The sequence below is a fragment of the Centruroides vittatus genome, unplaced genomic scaffold (assembly GCF_030686945.1).
Source record: "Centruroides vittatus isolate TY-2023 unplaced genomic scaffold, ASM3068694v2 contig_1818, whole genome shotgun sequence".
Classification (NCBI taxonomy): domain Eukaryota; kingdom Metazoa; phylum Arthropoda; class Arachnida; order Scorpiones; family Buthidae; genus Centruroides; species Centruroides vittatus.
Window position 1 is genome coordinate 25780 of NW_027121116.1, and position 20476 is coordinate 46255.

The 20476-nt window shown below is 30.9% G+C and overlaps 2 protein-coding genes across 5 annotated transcripts in view; one reads left to right on the plus strand and one right to left on the minus strand.

Annotated features, from left to right (window-relative positions):
• LOC136969837 (low-density lipoprotein receptor-related protein 8-like) overlaps positions 1 to 7863 on the minus strand; it is a gene marked incomplete at its 3' end in the record, with an annotated part of 31517 nt that extends 23654 nt beyond the window's left edge. The window contains 2 exon segments of the mRNA XM_067264114.1: positions 2788 to 2898; positions 7659 to 7863. Coding sequence (XP_067120215.1) covers positions 2788 to 2898; positions 7659 to 7743 — 196 coding nt within the window.
• A 3768-nt stretch (positions 7864 to 11631) lies between these two features.
• LOC136969836 (FGGY carbohydrate kinase domain-containing protein-like) lies at positions 11632 to 20250 on the plus strand. Of its 4 annotated transcripts, none has more exons than XM_067264110.1 (14): positions 11632 to 12216; positions 12286 to 12400; positions 12470 to 12621; positions 14208 to 14293; positions 14365 to 14489; positions 15726 to 15854; positions 15920 to 16011; positions 16080 to 16187; positions 16322 to 16389; positions 16463 to 16607; positions 16685 to 16759; positions 16835 to 16955; positions 17237 to 17393; positions 20089 to 20250. In XM_067264110.1, exons 1-14 carry the CDS (start codon positions 12040 to 12042, stop codon positions 20162 to 20164), a joined length of 1626 nt encoding a protein of 541 aa, XP_067120211.1. In that variant the 5' UTR covers positions 11632 to 12039; the 3' UTR covers positions 20165 to 20250. The 4 variants fall into 4 exon arrangements, with proteins under 4 accessions (XP_067120211.1, XP_067120210.1, XP_067120212.1 ...); XM_067264113.1 differs by having other exon boundaries at positions 12132 to 12216; positions 12299 to 12400; XM_067264109.1 differs by having other exon boundaries at positions 12286 to 12621.
• The last annotated feature ends 226 nt before the right edge of the window (positions 20251 to 20476 follow it).

Here is a 20476-nt window from a genome sequence, read left to right on the forward strand (position 1 = left end):
AGTTTTAACATTGTATAACTTGTCCCTACAGAAACTTCTAAACCAGATGCAGGAACTAGATGGCCTTATGTCACAGTCTGAAAGTTCACATCTGGCTGTGGAACTAGAGAACCTGCTTTCATAGTCTAAAAAAACAGCTCCGTCCACAGGACTCATTAATGGAACTTGATCATGTACTTGTTGCTCAGATTGAACATGCTTTTGTTTGGTACCAGTACAAACTCCTTTCTTGGGACTAACCTTTTTTACTTCTCTTCTGGCTTCTTTACAAACAATCTGCTTATAGGATGGGTATTCGGGAAAAACGCTTGGGACGGCATTTCGAATCAATATTCTCTTTTTCAATCCTGGTTTATAATCTGATTCTAGAAAGTGCTTACTGCAGACAACTGACCAGTCACTTGGCTTCCAAAGTTTGGAACTGTTTTCATCTGTAAATTTTAAAAAGAGTTAGCTTATACAGTAAATCTATTAGTTATACCATCTATAAATAATTTGTATGCATAAATAGATAAATTGTACAAAAATTTAAAATGCAATTGCAATATAGCCTAATCTCATTGAAGTTAGGGGTTGTGAAAAAACCGTACTTGTCCTCATTAAGGGGGAGTATATGTATTTAATTTTATTTGTATTTTAAAAAGCTGAAATTAAATGCTTTTCAAATACACCCATGTAGTTTTCAGCAATGTCTTTCTACCGTTTTTGAAATATCCGAGAAATTTGATAAAAGGAAGTAATATATAAATTTTCGAGGGTTGAAATTTTCCATGTGCTTTTTTAGGGAGGTTTTATAAAAGCCACAAAAGATCATAATGGGAAAGGGAAGTAAGATTTGGGAAATATGGGGACACGTGGTTTTTGCACGAACCCTTACAGCATATAATAAAATAATTGCAAAAGTGTAGCATCAATGGCAAGTAGCATAGATGTTATAAAATTATTCGTTTTTCCTACATTATTTAATTATGGAGTATTAAATAAATCTTACCTTTTCTACTGACAGCTTTTATCCATTTTAAACGTAAACTCTCTTCCGCTGGATATTCGTGAAAACTTGTTCCATCTTTTTTTGATTAATTTGATGTACAAAACGACACAGAGCAATGAACCATTTTAAATCAAACTTTATAAAAATTTACCAATATCTTGATGTAAAATATTTTCAAAATTTTAATTTTTTAAATATATTATAACCACGTCTTTACAACAGAATTAGCATTGATCACTTGATCGAATAGTCCGGTCATCAGCGCTCCTAGTGAGGACTATGTGCAAACCGCCTCAGGAATCGACACACGTGTTCAGAGCAAATGACTAGGCTGTTTCTTATTGTAGGCTGTGCCACTACACGTGAAAATGCCGGTTTTCGAAAACCGGCATGGAAAATCTTGCCTTCCCAAGAAACTATATATATCATTAAAGTGGCTAGAAAATTTAATATCATTCTTATTTTTCGAAACTGTAAAGAAGCACGTGTACTGTCTAATTATTTGAATGGATATAATTATTTCCACTGGTGTTCCAATAATTTTTTTAGGAGAAAAATGAAAAATTGTTGGTCTTCTAATTAATAATTAAGAAAAAAAAAATTAATGCCATAATACACGCGAAAAATATCAATTTATGCTCGTTCGCCTTTTTTCGATACTATTCCGCTTTAATCAATAACATATATCTATATGTTATTGATTAAAGATTATATGGGATTCGAAGTTTTTTTTAAAAATTATCGTTTTAAATATTGAAAAATAGCACTCAAAACAAAATAATGCCCTAAATAATTTTTATTATACTAAAATTCAAAAATGTTTCGTATTTTTATGTTATTTTAAAAGATACACGTTTATATTTTATTATACTGTATTATTATTTGTGTTAAAAAAATCCTTTATAATGTGCTTAATTAATTTTAATATTTTTATATTTAATTACTAAGGTATTATTGTTTAGAAAAATATTTCAAATATTTTTATCAATTAATTCAATTTATGATAATTTGATTTGGTTAAAAGAAATATGTAGTTTATTAATAATTTTGTTAATAAAAACAATTAACCAGTTGTAATTTAATTTTACAGATGAAAATATTAATAAATTTTATTCAATTTATTTCCAATTACATATTTATATAAGATTATTATTAGTAGTAATAACTTCATCAAAACTTTTATCTAGATTTTAATATACTTTTAATAGATAATTTTAAGCTATTTTTTTATGTATTCTTCTTGGTAAATAATAACAAACAGTTTTCAAGCCAAAAATAAATAAATTTACTTTTAGTCTGTAAATTGCTGAATGTTATTTTTACTTAGTACAGTATACTTGTTTTTAAATATGAGTAAATGTATTGTAAAGACTTTATATAAAAATATAGCTTGATAATTCTTCTAAATATATTTGAAACAAAAGTTTTAAAAGTGATGTATGCACTACAATTTTATTATAAATTAATTATTTCTTATTGCTTTACAAAAATATTATAATTAATATTATTTTAACGATCCAAAAAAGAGTGTACAGTACATACATACTTAAACCATTTCAATTCATGAATGAGGAAGAAAATATATTATATTAAAGCAGATAATGAAATACCTCTACACAAAAGCATATGAAACAAGTACTTTCAGCAAAACTGTTTTAAACTTTTAGCAAAATGTTTACACAGACAAATGACATTTTTATGTCCATATAACCCGAAATGTTTTAAAATGAATAATTGTTATTTCGTTGCTAATGTGTAAAAAACAAACGAAAAATTTTAAATATGTCGATACTCACCGCATCCAATTTCGTCCGAATTATCATAACAATCATTATCATCATCGCACTTCCAAGACAGTGGTATGCAGCGGTCATTGTTACATTTAAAATAGTAAGATGAGCATTCATCTAAATATATAAAAAGACAAGAGTTTTAATAAAACAAACATTCTTTTTATCTGTTATATATTATTTAAAAATTATTATAATACATAATTATTAATTATCAAAAATAAGAATCCAATTATTTTCGCACCATAACATTTAAATTTTTCAAAATAATTTATATCCTTTATGAAGAAAATAAGTTTACACAATACTACAGATAAAAATAATAATAATATATATATAAATATATTGTTAAAGTATGATTATTTATAATTTCACATTTATAACATTCATTTAAAAGTATAAAAAGGACCAGAAATTTCTCAATATTATTTCAAATTCAAATAAAAATTCAAGCATTTCTACATTCAGTTTCTTAAATAAATAAATAAAATATATAAACAGATTTTACTTTCATAAGAATAAGATTTTCATAACCATATTAAAAATGTACATTTTTCAAAAAAAATCCAATAGAACTTTAATAATAGGTATTTGTACATATATTGAAAATTTTGAATAAAATGTTATTTTCTCTAGTGTAATATACTATAATACTCTATAGTAGTATATATTTTACCTTAAACTTTCAGTAGTACTATTTACTATAAATTTTTAATACTTGTAGTGTATATATTACTAGCTGACCCGGCCACACGTTGTTGTGGCTCAAAATGTATCTATTATAAATGTATAACACTTCCCCCGTGGGGGAATTTCAAAAAATCCCTTCTTAGTGTACATTCTCTTGACGTACCCTATTAAAACGCAATCAAAAACGCATCTAAAATAGTATAATAAAAGCCGAGTTCTTCACAGTAAGCCTTAATCCCGTCACTTTTCCCGCTGGGGAATATCGAAAAATCCCTTTTTAGTGTATATTCTGTTGACGTAACGTATTAAAACGCAATTAAAAACGCAAAAAACCGCATGTAAAATAGTATAATAGAAGCCGAGTTCTTCACGGTAAGCCTTAATCCCGTCCATCTCCCCCCAGTGGGGGGAATTTCGACATGTATATTATATAAAAACACGTGCGTATTCGAATGCAACGTTGTGTCAAAATTTCAAAGGAATCGGTAGGAACAAACGAACGTTATATTTTATTTATATAGACAGATAGAAAATGATCTGCTTCAGTCCATTCTCACAGAAAAGCATTATGCCTCACAGAAAAGCAAACTTAGGTCGTCGGGAGTTAGCGCCATCTGTTGGACATAAAAGCCTTAATCCATATATAAATATATTTTTGAAAGAGGGGAAATGGTGTAGGGGTATGAAAAATAGATAGTAGCCGATTCTCAGACCTACTGAATATGCATATAAAATTTGGTAAAAATCGGTAAAGCCGTTTCGGAGGAGTAAGGTAACTAACATTGTGACACGAGAATTTTATATATAAGATATTAATATACACCAGTGGCGTGCCGTGACATTTGATGACAGGGAAGCTGTGTTTCTGTAAGAAGCCGACTTCCAGGGGCAATCAGTTAATTGCGCGTCAGTGATGGACTAGGGCAGTGGTTCTTAACCTTTTTATACTCGCGGCCCACCAAATATTTGATAATTTTTTGTGACCCCCATTTTTTAATAATAATTTATATTTGATAATTTGATTATTTATCTATAATAAATTGATTTTTTTATTATTGCTTTATTTTTTATATAATAAATGTAAATCATAACTTTATTATTTCATTATCTATTTAAATAACATTCAAACTTCACAATTAAACATGAAAACTCATTAATTTTTAACAGAAAATAAAATAAGAAACATGTCGATAAATCGATCCAATGTCGATGCTAAAACTAAACTAAAACTAAAACGCCCACTTGTCGTAAGGATTTTGCATATCTTTTGCAAAAATATTTAAATTTTCAAAGCCTACTATTTTTCCTAATTATTTTTAAAATTCCAAGCATTAATAGTTTCTTAAAATTGCTTTGGAATAAAAGAAGTAAATACTGCGGTGTAAGTAAGCATATTTACATTTATTTCTTCTGTACTAACAAAGTTGTATGTAGGAAGAAATACAAAATAAATAAATAAAAACTAAATAGGAAAACTTTATCTTTCTTATTTCACTTTTCAATACGATATTCGGATTATACATTAATTTTCTTTTTATTATATTCTGAAGGAAATTTTGCATAATTTGGCGGCCCCCGGCAAACTTCTTACGGACCCCCAGGGGCCGCGGCCCCCTGTTAAGAATCACTGGTCTAGGGTCCATTCGTATTCATTTGTTCGATAAGCCAGTAAAAACTGTAGACTTCTCTAAATGTATTTTTAATATCACAATTACATTCCGAATCGTTAGCCACGATATAAGGGCTAAAATTAAAAATAAATTATAAAAACTTACTCGGTGAAATAAAATGTGCGATGGATATACATACCTGGTACAATGTATTGTTCGATTGTATTAATATACTTTTAAAGAAAATTATAATTAAAATATAGCTTTGTAAAGAAACGTACATAAAAATAACATAAAATAGTCTTTACTTTTTAAATCTTAAAACAATCCACTTAGTCAAATATCTTGATACGAGTAGCTAATGGATGGAACTAGTGACGGTCCAGGTAGGTGTGTAGTGAGCGCGTGCGTGCCAAATCCCGAGGGTGCCGATACCGGTCAATGTCAAATGCCTCTTTTGTCGCATCACTAGTATATCTCAAAGGACGCCACAGGGCTGTTGTAAATTTTAAACGTTTCTCACCGTAGCTGTAAAAATCTAACTATGTTAAACTTAATAGTCATTCGTTTTCTAACTAATTCGTTTTAACACCAGGTGTACACGGAAATCAGTTTCCCACTGTACTGAGCGAGTGATTGGTTCTGTTAAGCTTTTGTTGAAGTAAAATTCTGGCTCTTTCAACAGGATTTTATTTGTCCCCATTCCCTAATCTCTTAATTATTTAGTCACTTCTTAAGTAGAAATAAGTCGAAACCAGTTACTTTGTACCTGAATATCTGTAGTCTTGGGAAAACAGTGGAAAGACAAATTTTTATGACAACGGATATATAAATCGTAAATTTAAGGAAAATAAATTCTAGAGCTTTTTTTTGTACCATTGTATGTACTGTACGTCTCATTCATTAAATTTGGTTGTAAATGATGCTGCCAAAGTAACAGTTAATTTTTAACACTGTACTAGAATTGTACACGTTTTTTCTGCATCCCCTTACAGATGGGACATACTAAATCGTAATATTACGGTTTAACATCGAAATCCGTAAGTAATATAAGATGGGAGAGCGGAATAAACGCAGAATAAATATATCAAATATTTTAATGGAGTTTTTTTAAACTCCCGTCAACTATACAGAACTATCATAAAAACGTGCCAGTAAACTCCTATCGGTTGGGTTGTTATAAATCTAGTCTAGGGTGGGCAACCCTTTTTATAACATGGGCCAGAATAAATTTTACGTTTTTTTCCGCGCCGTAGTAGTTAATTGATGCCTTCTTGTGACTCGTAATTTTTTTAGTCTGCAAATATGAAATAAATAAATAAAAAGTTAATTACTACATTTATTTCTCTTATCGTTTTCGAAAATTACAAAGAATTGGAAAAATAACTATTAATTAGTTATTTTTAATTAGTTATTTTTCCAATTTAATAATCTATTAAAGATCTCGCGGGCCGGATAGAAACTTTTCGCCAGCCGTAGCTGGCCCGCGGGTTGCCCGCCGTTGATCTAGTCTGCTCGTGATTCACATAATCGGGCGAGGGTGGCCGAATATCTAGCAGGCGGTTAACAGCCCACAACCGCTCCGGGATATAAAGTCGCGTACTCTTTACGCGTGTGTCGCTTCTACCAGCTAAACCGTGACGTTTGTGCTATGTAAAGCGCATGCGCCAATGCCTATAATCTGGCTGCTTGGAAGTAGACAGGCAGGCGGATAACAGCCCACAACCGCTCCGGGATATAAAGCTGTACTCTTTACGAGTGTGTCGCTTCTACCAGCTAAACCGGGTGAGGTTGGTGCACTGTAAACCGCATGTGCTAATGCCTATATAATCTGGCTGATTGGAGACTGACCCGGTTTCGACAATCCTTCCGCCACCGAATTATTCGAATATACAATAGCAATCTTATCGTTTTTTTCACATGTAGTATAGAAATTTGTAAAAGATACATAATGCAGTTATAATAAAATATTAATTTTAATTAATTCAAAGTACGTTAAAATATAAAAATTTATATTTTATAAAATTCAAGGGAAGGTCATTGAAAGGTGGAATCGGCGCTTCCATCGCTTCCAATGACGGCACGCCACTGATATACACACCATTGAAAGTTCATAGTACATAAGTACAGGTAATCAGGCAATATCTACTGAAAGTATAGAGTAAAATATATAAATAAACACTATTGAATATACAATTTACTATATTTATAGTAAATTGTATATATTAAAGTGTTACTGCATGAGTAGCACTTTAATACATATTTTACTGCAGAGAGGCAAAAAAATGGATTGTTTTTGGTAGAAGGCATCAGATTATCTTTAAATTATAATTATTTAGAACATTTAATTGAGTTAATTAAGTGAAATGGCGGTAAAACAGCAGTAAACACGTGAAAATCCGGGCGATACTTTATATGGAGAGAGAGTTAACTCGTGCAAGTCACACATTTAAACGTGAAGTAACCAATATGTTATATTTATAGTTTATTTAAAAACGTGTTAAAGGCTGTAAATATCGCTTCGACACGTTTAGTACTTATCAATAGAAAATAATAAGGCGATGATACGATACTTACTCTTAACACACGGGACGAAGCAGACGACGATTATCAGCAGCATCCATGACCACGACGACCAACTCCGAATGTTAAATATTTTCATAATCGTAATTAACTTAGAAAAATCCTTATTTAAATCACAGTTTAGACCGAATATATACAGCAGATGTGATATAAAAGAAGAGAACAGATCGTTCTATATAGGAAGCGGCGAGAGCTTCTCCTTAACCCTTAGCCTGCCGTTTGCCACGCCCCCTTATTTTGTAAAACGGCCAAGGTCAAAATAGGTGAATCAGGCAATATTATTTTAAAAATTCACTAAAAATTAAATTATTATTTTATTCATATGAAAAAAATCACATATATTTATCAATATAGTTAGTTTTAAATACGACATATTTCGATAAAGTTTGTTTGAAAAATTTATGAGAAAAAAATATATATATATGATAACTGACATTCAGCCTTGAAAATTTGTTACTATTTGTCAAAATTAACATTGTCTGGTTACTTCATTCTTATTGTCACTGAGCCAATACAACATACAATATTGTTCTGTACAATTTGATATAACATTTATGCATGTACGTTTATTCGTTGTGAAATAATCGCACATTATATCAAACATTTGTTTGAAATCTGAACTTTATTCTGCTTTCAACTAATATAATGAACTAATATACTTTATTCATTTTATATCAAACAAGATTATTTATTTTCGTAATAAACATATGATTACCAGTAGCAATAAATGTAACATTTGCTGATATTTTAGATTTAAAAAATAACTAAAAATTAAAAATTAAAAAAATATATAAAATATCGGAACTGAAGGTCATAACTTGAATATTTATGATGCATTAACATATTATAGCTGAATAAACTTATTATAGCATTAATGAACTTATTATAGTAATATTATTGCATGAATAAGCAGAAAATGAAATAAAAAATTATCAGAAAGTGAAAAATTAAGGAAAAAACATCGATAAATAAAATTTTTTACATCGACAAAACACCACCTGGACAAAAATATGTAAAACAGACGATAAACAACACGATACCGTCAAGTGCTGACATCTGTTGTCGATAAATTTTATAAAAATCGATTTTTAACAGGGTAACGATGAATCGGTACCCTGGCCGGGAAAGAATTAACAGTCGAGATGGATTGTAAAAGATGACGTAGACTAGAATGCCGGTTACAAACGAAGCAGCCGACAAATGCAGCGCGTGGAAGGCGCCAAACCCACCAAATTCCCTACTACGTCGACGATTAATGTCGAATTGAAAGAAAAGTACGGAGTAATAAGGGAAAACGATACCGGAATAAATTTTCGCGCAGGAAATAGAGTAATAAAATCGTCTGGCCACTCGTTTTAGTGGATTTTTTGGTGTACTTTAGTAGGATTCCGTCTGGCAACCTGGTGGGGTGCTGCTAACTATCGGAACGGCGGAACAGCGTATCACGCCACTCACACCAGTCTCGTGCGTTCGACTTTTCTTTCCTATTTAGAAAAACGCGAACGGCTGGATTACTGGGTTGAATCGAGCCTCATTCGCCAAGGCAGAAAAAGGCCTAGTGTTTTTAATTTATTCGGGGCACTTTTAGAGCGAAAAATTAAAAAAAAACATATATATATATATAATAAAATCGCTTTAAATCAGAAATAAAACACGGAAGATTTCACTAATTTTAATAACTTAATACGTTAAGAGCTTGATTCATTTAATAAAATAATAATAAATTAATTTATAAATTATCCAGTTTGTTAGGGGAAAATTTAGTAGAAAATACCCCAAAACGAGGCACGTGATCGGTAATTTAATCGCGTGACTAATTATAATTACTTTAAAAAATTTTATTCAAATAAATTTTAATCCCGGGGGAAAAACATTTAATTTATCGTTTAAATTAAAAGAAAAAAATTTTATATATCGAAAGTGCAATTGAAATTATTTAAAATTTTTTAAAAAGTCGAAACGTCATTCAACTTGATGCCTTCGGTTACGAAAAACGATTCGGGAAATTTGAATAAAGTCGAGTGTCAAAGTTCATTATTGTCATTAATATAATATTTTTAAAAACGAAATTCAACTTAATAAAAAAAAATTTTTAAATAAAATAAAATAAAATAAATCGCTCGTTGTTTGATTTAAAAATCCCGTCGCCATGACGACGGAAGAGAAAAAGGAAGCCAACGAATTTATATATTACAAATTTATTTTATTATTATTTACGTTAAAATTTATAATATTTGGCGCGAAATTATTAAAAATTCAAAAATTAAATACGCTTTAATATCAAAATAAATAATCATTGGCCACTTCGGTTACAAAACAGGAAGTGCTCGGCCGTTTTCCGCCATATTGATTTTTCTTTCGAAATTTTTTTACACATGAGAAGGAAAAATGGAAATATTTTAATATATATATATATATATATATATTTTTTGTTGAATAATGATAAATAAATATTCAACTTTTCGGGGCGCGAGTTTGGTTTTTCCGCATTGCTATGGATCATTAAAGAGAAGCTACTGTATTTAAGAAAAATCCAACAACCGGAGGGGGAGGGGAGTCGGGATTATGACGTTGCAAATTAAGTTTCACGTGGGGTTTATTGATGTAAATTCTCATCTTCTCATCCGATCCCCTTCGCGACGAAACTTAAACATATTATTTTCGTATCTAGACACTTTTATTAACGTCACCGCTGCAGCGGTTGCTACCGATCACACCACTCGTATGTTCCGGATAACAAAATACTACACACACGCACACTAGAATAGAACGACGTGACGGCAATCTACCAATAATATAATCGCTTAAAAAGTTAATTTTTTTTTCAAAAAAAAAAATGATTAGCAGACAAAGAAGGCGCATGGCTTCAATTTCGTGTAATGTAAATGACATTATCGCCATTTTTAAAAAATGAAAAAAAAAACAAATTAAAAGTTCTTTTATAATTTTGTTCGATTGGTGATGAATAAATCGCTCGAATTTTTTTAAAATAATTATTTACTCTTAGAAATTAGCTGTTAAAGCTAAGAACATAATCCTCCATTCACTACCCTCTTTAAAGCCTCTTTGATAGAAACATTATAGGGCAAAGTCAACGTCAATAAGAAACAATAAACATTTATTTATTTATTTATTTTGTACAATGCCAAAAGCAATAGGCAAAAAATGCTTTCATAATGATAATGGCACATTTATATGTATGTGTGTATAAATAGCCTATATATGTGAAACCTAGTAAATGAACGTTTTGTTTAAAAAAATGTATATAAATAATTACAAAAAATATATTAGCATTTAAAAAAATATTAACGAGTTATAAAATAATTTAAAAGTTAAATATATTTATTTTTTAAAAAATATGTTATTTTAAGAGTTCTCTCTATTATATATAAATTTATCGTCAGATGGCGTACGTAGTAATCAAAAGCGAGAAGTTCGTTTGGTTTGTTGTATAACTTTGACATCATTTGACGTATTATCGTAATCAAACGAATGGACGCAAAGCTTACATATTTAGTGAAATATGGTGGATAAGAGCGCTATAATCAGAAAATTCTACAAAATCTAGATTCGTTTTATGAAAATATTTGAAAATTTCGCGCAAATTAGACAAAAAAGCTAAAAACTAAGTAAGCAAGCCAATCGCACAATCTGTTTCAAAATTAGTGGCTAAATACGTTTCGTTCACAACGAGCCACACCATTGGCTTACTTAGCCTCTGCCAACTATATTTATCCAATGGTTAAAGTGACAGTCTGTCGCCCTGGGGATCCGGGAACGAAAAACCCAAGAATTTTTCGGGATGTGGTCCATCCCTTCCCAACCGGCCGGGTGATGAGGGACGAGTCAGGACAGATCACCCCCGAAAGATTCGATTGTTCGCCCGGATCTTCCAGAGCAGCAATCACAAACGTGACCTTGAAACTTCAAACATCGAATCTCTACGTCATACTATTATTATTTATATGAATTGTTAAAAAAATGCATAATTACAAATTTTTATAGTTAAGAAACCGTGTATATCATACGAATTCGTGCGTTACATACACACAGAACGTCACGGCCTAACACGGGCGCGTGCTAAATATCACGTGTTATATGTATGACGATTTTCGCGGATGTAATTGAAATATTTTAATCACGTGTGCAGAGGAAAGGCCATTACTATACGAAATTAATGATTTTGGGTGTTGTAAACGTCTTAAGTGTAATATTTTAAAGTGTTTAACATTTATAAAATAATTAATTACATAAGTAGCACTTGTATATAATCACACAAACGATAATACTTCGGTTTTTTTTTAATTATCAGTAACGATGATAACATCGTAACTAAAAACTGATAAAGTGCAGTTTGAGTGTCTTGAAGGAGAAAATGGATTATTTTATAGGCATAGACGTTGGCACTCAAAGCGTTAGAGCAGGTTTATTTAATGAAAATGGAGTAATGATTAACTCTGCATCGAAACCAATTAAAACGTGGAACCCCTTACCTGATCATTACGAACAATCCTCTGATGAAATTTGGTCGAGCTGTTGTGATGTTGTAAAGGTAACTTTTCAGATTTATTCTTTTATAATTCTGCTAATTCTTCACATCATTTACTGTGTGTATGCTTAGATAATTATTACAGGTTTCCCAGAAGTAAATAGGATTAAAGGTGTAGGATTTGATGCAACGTGTTCTTTGGTGGTTTTGGATGAATCCTGCAAACCTCTCGGCGTCGGCACTTCGGGTAAAATTGGACGAGGCACCGTGGAAATTATTTTACTAAGAATAACTGCAACGGTACTTAATTTGTTAGGTAATCCTGCGCAGAATATTATACTGTGGATGGATCACAGAGCCAAGAATCAGGCGGAAAGAATTAACAAAACCGGTCACGACTGTTTGAAGTTTGTCGGGGGGATTGTCTCGCCAGAAATGGAAATACCAAAGTTGTTATGGTTGAAAGAGGTGATTGGAATGTTATAAATTATCTTAAACACATCATTCATGCTGATTCCATGTTTTTGCACTATTAATCATTGATATAAATGAATACATATTGCTTAACAATACAAAAATTAATAAGAAAACACTTCAAATGCCATTATTCTATATAAAATAGTCTAATTACTGTAATGCTCATTAGAGCAAATATAATTTATACAAATTCATTGTGGTCATAGTAATTTATAATTATTTTCACCGTGATGTTTACATACAGTAGATGAGGTTACATGTACTGTATGCAAACATTCAGGTTTGGTACCTACCGTAGCAAAATTAAAATATTTAGATATATAACTTCAAAGATTATCAAATATATAAAACCAAATTTTGTTGGGTTATCTTTTCAGTAGACATTAATACCGAAATGTTATTATCTAGTCAAAAGATGGTCCTATAAAATCCAGCTTGGTAAAATGTTTATTGAACTTGTATAATAAACAGATTAACAAGTTTTTCCCAGCAAACAGTTGAGAGAAACATCTAAAAACAGACCAACTTTTATGCGTGTATTGCTAAATTAGAAGGGACGTAGACAATTCTTTAACATAGACTATCTTGTGAAGAATGATTCCTGGATTCACAGTTTCTTTTGCTTATATACAGATACTCTACAATACAGACAAATAAGCAAGTAATAAATCATGCAGCCACCAAGAAAATTTCATTTGGCCATCAGGAAGACAATTTTGATGAATTAAACTAACTTTAGACTCATAAGAATCATTGAAATGACCACCATTTTGGGGGTTTTGACTAAAGACATTTTGAATAATAAAATCCTAAACATGACAGAATGTCTTTGTTACTTCGAGAGAGCCGTTAGTTCTCTCGCAGGTGTGGATACGAGTTATTTTCTGTAGTCACACGTGCAGTTGCAGAAAAATGCTATGATCCTGGTTTAGACAAAATAATGCAGATTTACCTTTAAGTAAATTAGTTTGATTATTAAATAACTAGCTTAATTACAAGCTGGATTGTAGATGTTCATATGCTTGAGTCAATCATCCAAAAAACTTATTTATTTTATCTGACAGACTACATTTTAAATGTACAATAAACAGAGCAGAAGATAGGAATGTCTTGTTATTCTAGGGACATTACCAATTATTTTTGTAAAAGTTTTAAAATTCTCTCTCTCTCTCTTCCTGTCTTTTTCAGTGTATAAATAGAGAGAGAGGAAATCCAATGATGGTAAAACTTGTATGGCTTTCACTATATGTAACTGGACTCTATATAATTCATAGCATACATTTTTTACTTTGTTTCTCTACAACAGAAACAAAGCCATTATCATAAATTATGTTCCAGGAAATAAGTTTTGATATATGACTATGATGAATGATATTTCATAATCATAAGAGAAAATCTATTTGCCAGTCATAAAAATGGGTGTCTACTATACATTATTACCTATTTAACCTAGTATATAAGTGCTCTCTAAATAAATTAGGCAACATAATTCTTTTAGATAAACTAGAACCATATATCTGATATAATTTTAATTGAATTTCTTGGAAAATCTGTTTGTTTATATAATTTTTTGATAGAATTTAACCTCATGTTGGACTAGCGCCGGTCATTTTTTCGATCTGCCAGATTTTCTAACCTGGAGAGCTACAGGAAATTTTAGTAGGTTAGTGCAAAAATAGGTTTTGTAGTAGTTGTTTCCAACTAATTCTATACATTTTGATATTCATATTTCAGATCTTTATGTTCTTTAGTGTGTAAATGGTTATATCAAGCTAATTCTGAATCGCAAGGATGGCCAGTCGATTTTTTGAAATTGATTAATTTAGATGATTTAACGGAAAATGACTTTAAAAAAATAGGTAAGATTGTTTTGGATTTAAACGTGGACTAAATTTAAGTGACTTAAATTCAAATTTTGTTTGATTTATTACAAACATTATTATACGATAAATATTACAGTACTAGATTTGAGCCACTGTCACAAATGCATAACCTAGTATAACTACACTTTTATAATTGGTGAAGTTTAAGGAATATCATCTTCCTTAAACTTTCACCAATTTCATCTTTAAGCACGGATAGTTGAAAGTGGAAAACCAGCGTTATAGAAAAGTGTGAAATTTATAACTACACAGTTACCAACACTTGCATAAATGACAGGGATGAAGACCTTGCTGTTTATGCAAGTCCGTTCCCTTTCTGGAAATATCTCCTTAGTCTTTTGCATCAACTGCCACCATCAAAGTCCAATTCCCTCCACTTGTTTATCCTATCCAATCTTCCTTTCTTCTGACATTGGCATTCCACTTTTAACTACCAAGTCAAGCTGCTGTCCAGCCATTGTTGTGACGATAGGATCCTCAAGTGCACAAAATTCTCCACAATATCTTGATATTTCAGACAGTTTTACACATTTGACAATGAGCTCCCGAGTATAAATTGAGTAAGGAGCTCATTAAATAATAGCACGGTTGGGGCCGACGTTTTCAACGCAAAAATGTGTATGTCGCACGTTCGGCGCAGCCATCCTGTAAGCCTAGAAGTTTGACAGTGGCATTTGGAACATCAGTGGAATCATGCTTGACGTTCCAAATGCCATTGTAGGCATCAAACTTCTAGGCTTACAGGATGGCGGCACTGAACGTCCGACATACACGTTTTTGCGTTGAAAACATCAGCCGCAACCTTGCTATTATATTTCTAGTTAATGTGTCTTCAATTCCTGTAATGTTTTTATACAGGCAAAGATCAATCTTTCATTATGGATTTAAAAATTGTAACTTCCTACAGATATTATTATAATAAATATTTTATAGAATTAAAACTTGATTGTTATCAAAAAACATTTTTAGTGTGCATGTTTACGTCCTAAAATTATATCTTAAAGAATTGAATTATATATAAGATTATATTATAAATATTAAATTCATGAATTACCGAACTGCAATAAGATATATTAAAGTCGAATCAAGAATATCTTCAAAGACTATGTATCAAAATGGTTTTAATAATGATACAACACTATTGTTGCTAAACACTGTTTATTAGAATCAATTAAATCCAAGTAAATGTATATCTAGATTAGATATTTATAGGTAACAAAGTACAAGTTCCTGGTGAACCTTGTGGAAATGGTTTAACATTTGAAGCAGCCAGAGAACTCGGTCTGTTACCCGGAACGCCCGTTGCGACTTCGATTATCGATGCTCATGCCGGAGGAATTGGTATTATTTTTTAAATTTTTAATGATTGCGCACAAATATTTCATTAATATTTCCATATTTTGCAGGTTTACTCGGTTGTTTACAGACCCAACGGGAATTCGATTCTTTAACGTCCAGAATGGCAGTGATATGTGGAACGTCGACATGTCACATGACAGTTAATACTTTTTACATTTTATAAATTAGCCCGTAATTTTGATAACATATTTGTGGTGACTTTAACAGAGTACAAAAGATGTAGAATTTGTTTCTGGCATTTGGGGTCCGTATTATTCTGCAATGGTTCCGGGAATGTGGTTGCTCGAAGCTGGACAGAGTGCAGCCGGAGTTCTGGTAAAGCAAAATTTTAAGAGACTAATTGGAGTCTGTTGATCAGATTTCTCAAACAAACAAGCAAGAAATAATTAACAGGTGTGTAGTCATAGTCACATTTAGTCATACATTACAGTCCATATTTAATTTTTCAGATTGATCACATCATCAATACACATCCAGCAAAAGAAGCATTAAATCATCTCTGTATAAAAGAAAACAGGTGCACTTTATTTTATTGAGTTCATCATCCCATTTTATATCACCAACACAGATTATTTACTATTATTGTTTAGACACATTCAGGCGATCTTAAACTCAAAGTTGGAGGCTCTAACGGGCAATCTATCTTCGGCAGCCGAACTCGTTTCCGACCTCCACATTCTGCCAGATTTTCACGGTAATAGATCACCGTTAGCAGATTCTACACTTAAAGGAATGGTTAGTGTCTTTGAAGTTTTAGATCTGTACTTTTATACTGTAATTAAAAGATATGTACATACAAAAAATTTAACTAGATTTGTGGTTTGACACTGTCTTCCAATGAGGAGGACTTGCTGAGAAAGTATCTTGCAACTGTTCAAGCATTAAGTGTAAGAGGGATAGATGCTTTTTTTTTTAACAGAGACTCATAAACATGCTATAAAAATACTAAATGTCTTTTCCAGTATGGTACAAGACACATAATAGATAGCCTGAAGAAGAAAAATATCCTTATCAAAACTCTTCTTATGTGCGGAGGATTAGCGAAAAATCCACTTTACGTACAGATGCATGCCGACATCACAGGTGTAGTATTAAAATTAATGATTTATACTTTTTCCATAGTATAAATGTAACATGTTATGTTGTTTTCTTTTTTATTTGGTCCCATAAATTGAGTTTCAGTACATACATTGTATGTTTATGCTTATACGTACAAACTGTAACAATTAACATCTCATAGAAAATCAAAAATAAATTTATATTAAATTCTTTCTCATACACTGTATACTGTGAAAAATATATTTTACTATATAATAATATTAGCCATATAGATTACTTTGTCACTTTATCTTTGATCTATTCAGGATTGCCCGTGATACTTCCCAAAGAATCTGAATCAGTTTTGTTGGGTGGTGCAATTTTGGCAGCCAGAGCGAGCAAGAAATATTCTTCGGTTCCTCTGGCCATGAATGTCATGTGCGGCGGAGGAACCATCATCTCACCAAATTTGAAGTATAAGAGGTGACTTTAGTTCGTAAAATTTTGAACTTTGAATATTTTCATCAAAACACTTATCAAAGAGAGAGAATTTTTATAAATGGAATGATGTTAATTTTCTGATAGTTTCAGTTGTTCTATTGTAATAATAATTTTGCGTTGCAAAATATTGTAAACTCGGTTCTGCCAACAAAAATTCAGTACCCAAAATTTGTAAGCCACAAATTACCTGCATTACATTTTTTATGCAGCAAGAAGTGCAAATGTAGCTGCCCACTGCATTTTAAACACAAGAAATATACTAATATTTAAAGTTGTTGGTAAATTTACATTAAAATGTATTCTTTCTGATAACATTTTATGTATAATACATATATAAAATGTTATAAAAAAGGCAAACGAGACTTAATTTTGATTGTAGAGACGAGTTTTTAAAAATATTGTAAATATAAATTTCATTTGTTATTGGACATTTAGATTTCACCTGAGATATGACAAATGACAAATTTAATAGCATCCATGACCCTTACATACAAGTTACCATGTCAAATTTTGTTTCCCAATCTTTACCCCATCCCGAGATATTAAATAGAGGCCAACACACACACCCTCGTGAATCTTTTCCCATTCTTTTTTACTTTTTGTGGATTTGGAGGGTCTTAAAATGTTGAGATTTGCAAAAAAAAACCCAGAGAATCAAATTTGACATTGATATTTTCCTGTTTATGTCTAATTTTATTTAATATCTCAGGATAGGATAACAGTTAAGAAAAGCAATTTGTCACGGTAACTTGTGTATAGAGATCATTGATGCTATTAATTTTGGTGATTAAAGTTTGGGAATGGGGTTGGAGTTAATGTTATTTCACTCACTATTGTCTTTTACAATCTTTTAAAAACTCAATCTCAGAATTAAGCCTTTTGTTTTTTTTATATTAAAAAATAACTTATATCATTAATTAACATCTCATAACAGATGGTGCCACACACAATTTTAACTTTGCAAATGTGTCAGTGTTTCATTCTGTCAACAAGTTGCAACTCGTTGACAGAATTACACACAAAAAATCCAGCTTCTGGTTTAATTACTTGCGACACAGTTGCATCTTTCTAAACATTTCGTAAGACCCAATGGTACTGCTTAACGAGACAACTGCAACTTACAAAGCTATACGCATATTTCCTGTTCATTTTCCAGCAAAGATTTATTACAAACTTGGTTTTTAATTTGCACAAAAAAGTAAAATGTTTCATTCTATAAAATTAATCACAGCATCTTTATTCAAAGCTCTCGGGATTTTTTAAATTTGCATCCTATTAGATGATCAAAAATTGAAAGTTTGCTTCTCCGGTTTCGACGGTAGTCTGTAATACTTAATATTGTATTGTGTTCAAAGAATAATCGACACAAAATAAAGCAAATTTAATTTCTTTACATATTTATTATACAAAATTTTACTATTTCTTTTTTGATATTTCCCTCTTGTCAAACCAAACATCAAATTAACAAATTTCTTTGCAAAACAAATTCTCTTAGTATTTATTACTGCAGAGTTTCAAATGTAGACCTGCATTATTCTGACAATACAGTTGGCTCTTTCTATCTGCAGGTCAAAAATATTTCGGAAAATTCCAGGAAGTTTCAAAAAGTAAAACTTGACTTTGTATTTCTCTTTCGGGTCATTAAACGAAAACAATATGTAGATGCCGAAAGAAAAATGTCACGTAGTTACGCCTATAATATAATTGTAGGCTTTTGAAATAATGAGAAGTGTTCTACTCATTATTCCTTAAACAATACAGTGTAACAACTATTTACATATAATTGTATTAGGTATCTACAGTAAAGTTTGCTTTAACTTTGGATCATTATGAAAGCCATGGGTCACCGAACACTAATAAGTAATTCACGACAAAATATGGTCCAAAGGTGGATGTAACATATTATACTCTTAATTAACTACCATTACAAAATTATCATATAATAATAAATTTGTTAAAAGGCTGCTTAACTTTGGTAATAGCCAAAGTTATGGTAAACTATAGACATAATTTAAAGTATATAGGAGTATGTGTATGGGTTATACTGTACAGTACATAAATACTATAATATTTTCTACAAGGGACTGGAAGATCTCCAAACCAATCTGTGGATACTGCGAGACGACCGTATTTATATACCAGTTGTTGTAATGCTTTTAATTTCCTATGACGTATAGAACAAATTTGTGACAATAGACACATGGAGCTTAAGCATTTTAAAACTAGTAGCTTTAAAGTCATAAAATCAATTGTCTCTGACTTATTACAAACATAGACATGAAGTTTATAACAATGTCTCTAAAAATTACAAGATTATTCATTGATAAAGAACCACCATCGACACAGGTTCCCAACCCCTTCCTAAACAGTCGGAAACAATCTGATAAAAATAATGTACCGTTAATTCCCATTTGCAGATTTTTTCATTATATTATATTATCAAGTTTAGTAAAATACAAAGTAAATTTGTCCACCAACCCCCAAGCAATCGTTATTAACTTATTCACCCCCAGATAAATCAAGTGGTTGTAAGTAATTGGATTGGGAATCCTGGCATAGAAAACAAATGCTAACATTGATTCCATTTATAAAGCTGCACCTGTACTTTACTAACATTTTATCTTGTAGATTAAGAAGTTTTTAGCTTTATACAATCTAAATTCTTTTCTTTTGATAGTTTACACGATAAGAAGTATCAAGTGTTTTTGGAGCTACTATGCTTTCAGAAGAGAATCCAAAATATCATGAAATGATCTAATTCTTCCATTTATATTTAAAGGTTTATGTATATCATATCGATTCTTTAATAATAATAAACCGTAAAATATAATCAGGTGAATTTTATTAAATGTTTGTTTCAAATTATTGTTAAATTTCCTAAATTTTCACATAGACTTGTAATATTTCATAATCTAATAGATTGTAAGTTTGACATAATCCATAAAAAAATTGCATACGCACACAAACCTCACACAAACATTATGCAATTACTCCTCAAATCATATGTAAAAAAGGAAGAAATCTATTAAAACTTTATATATAAAAATAAACTGCCCTTACTGTTT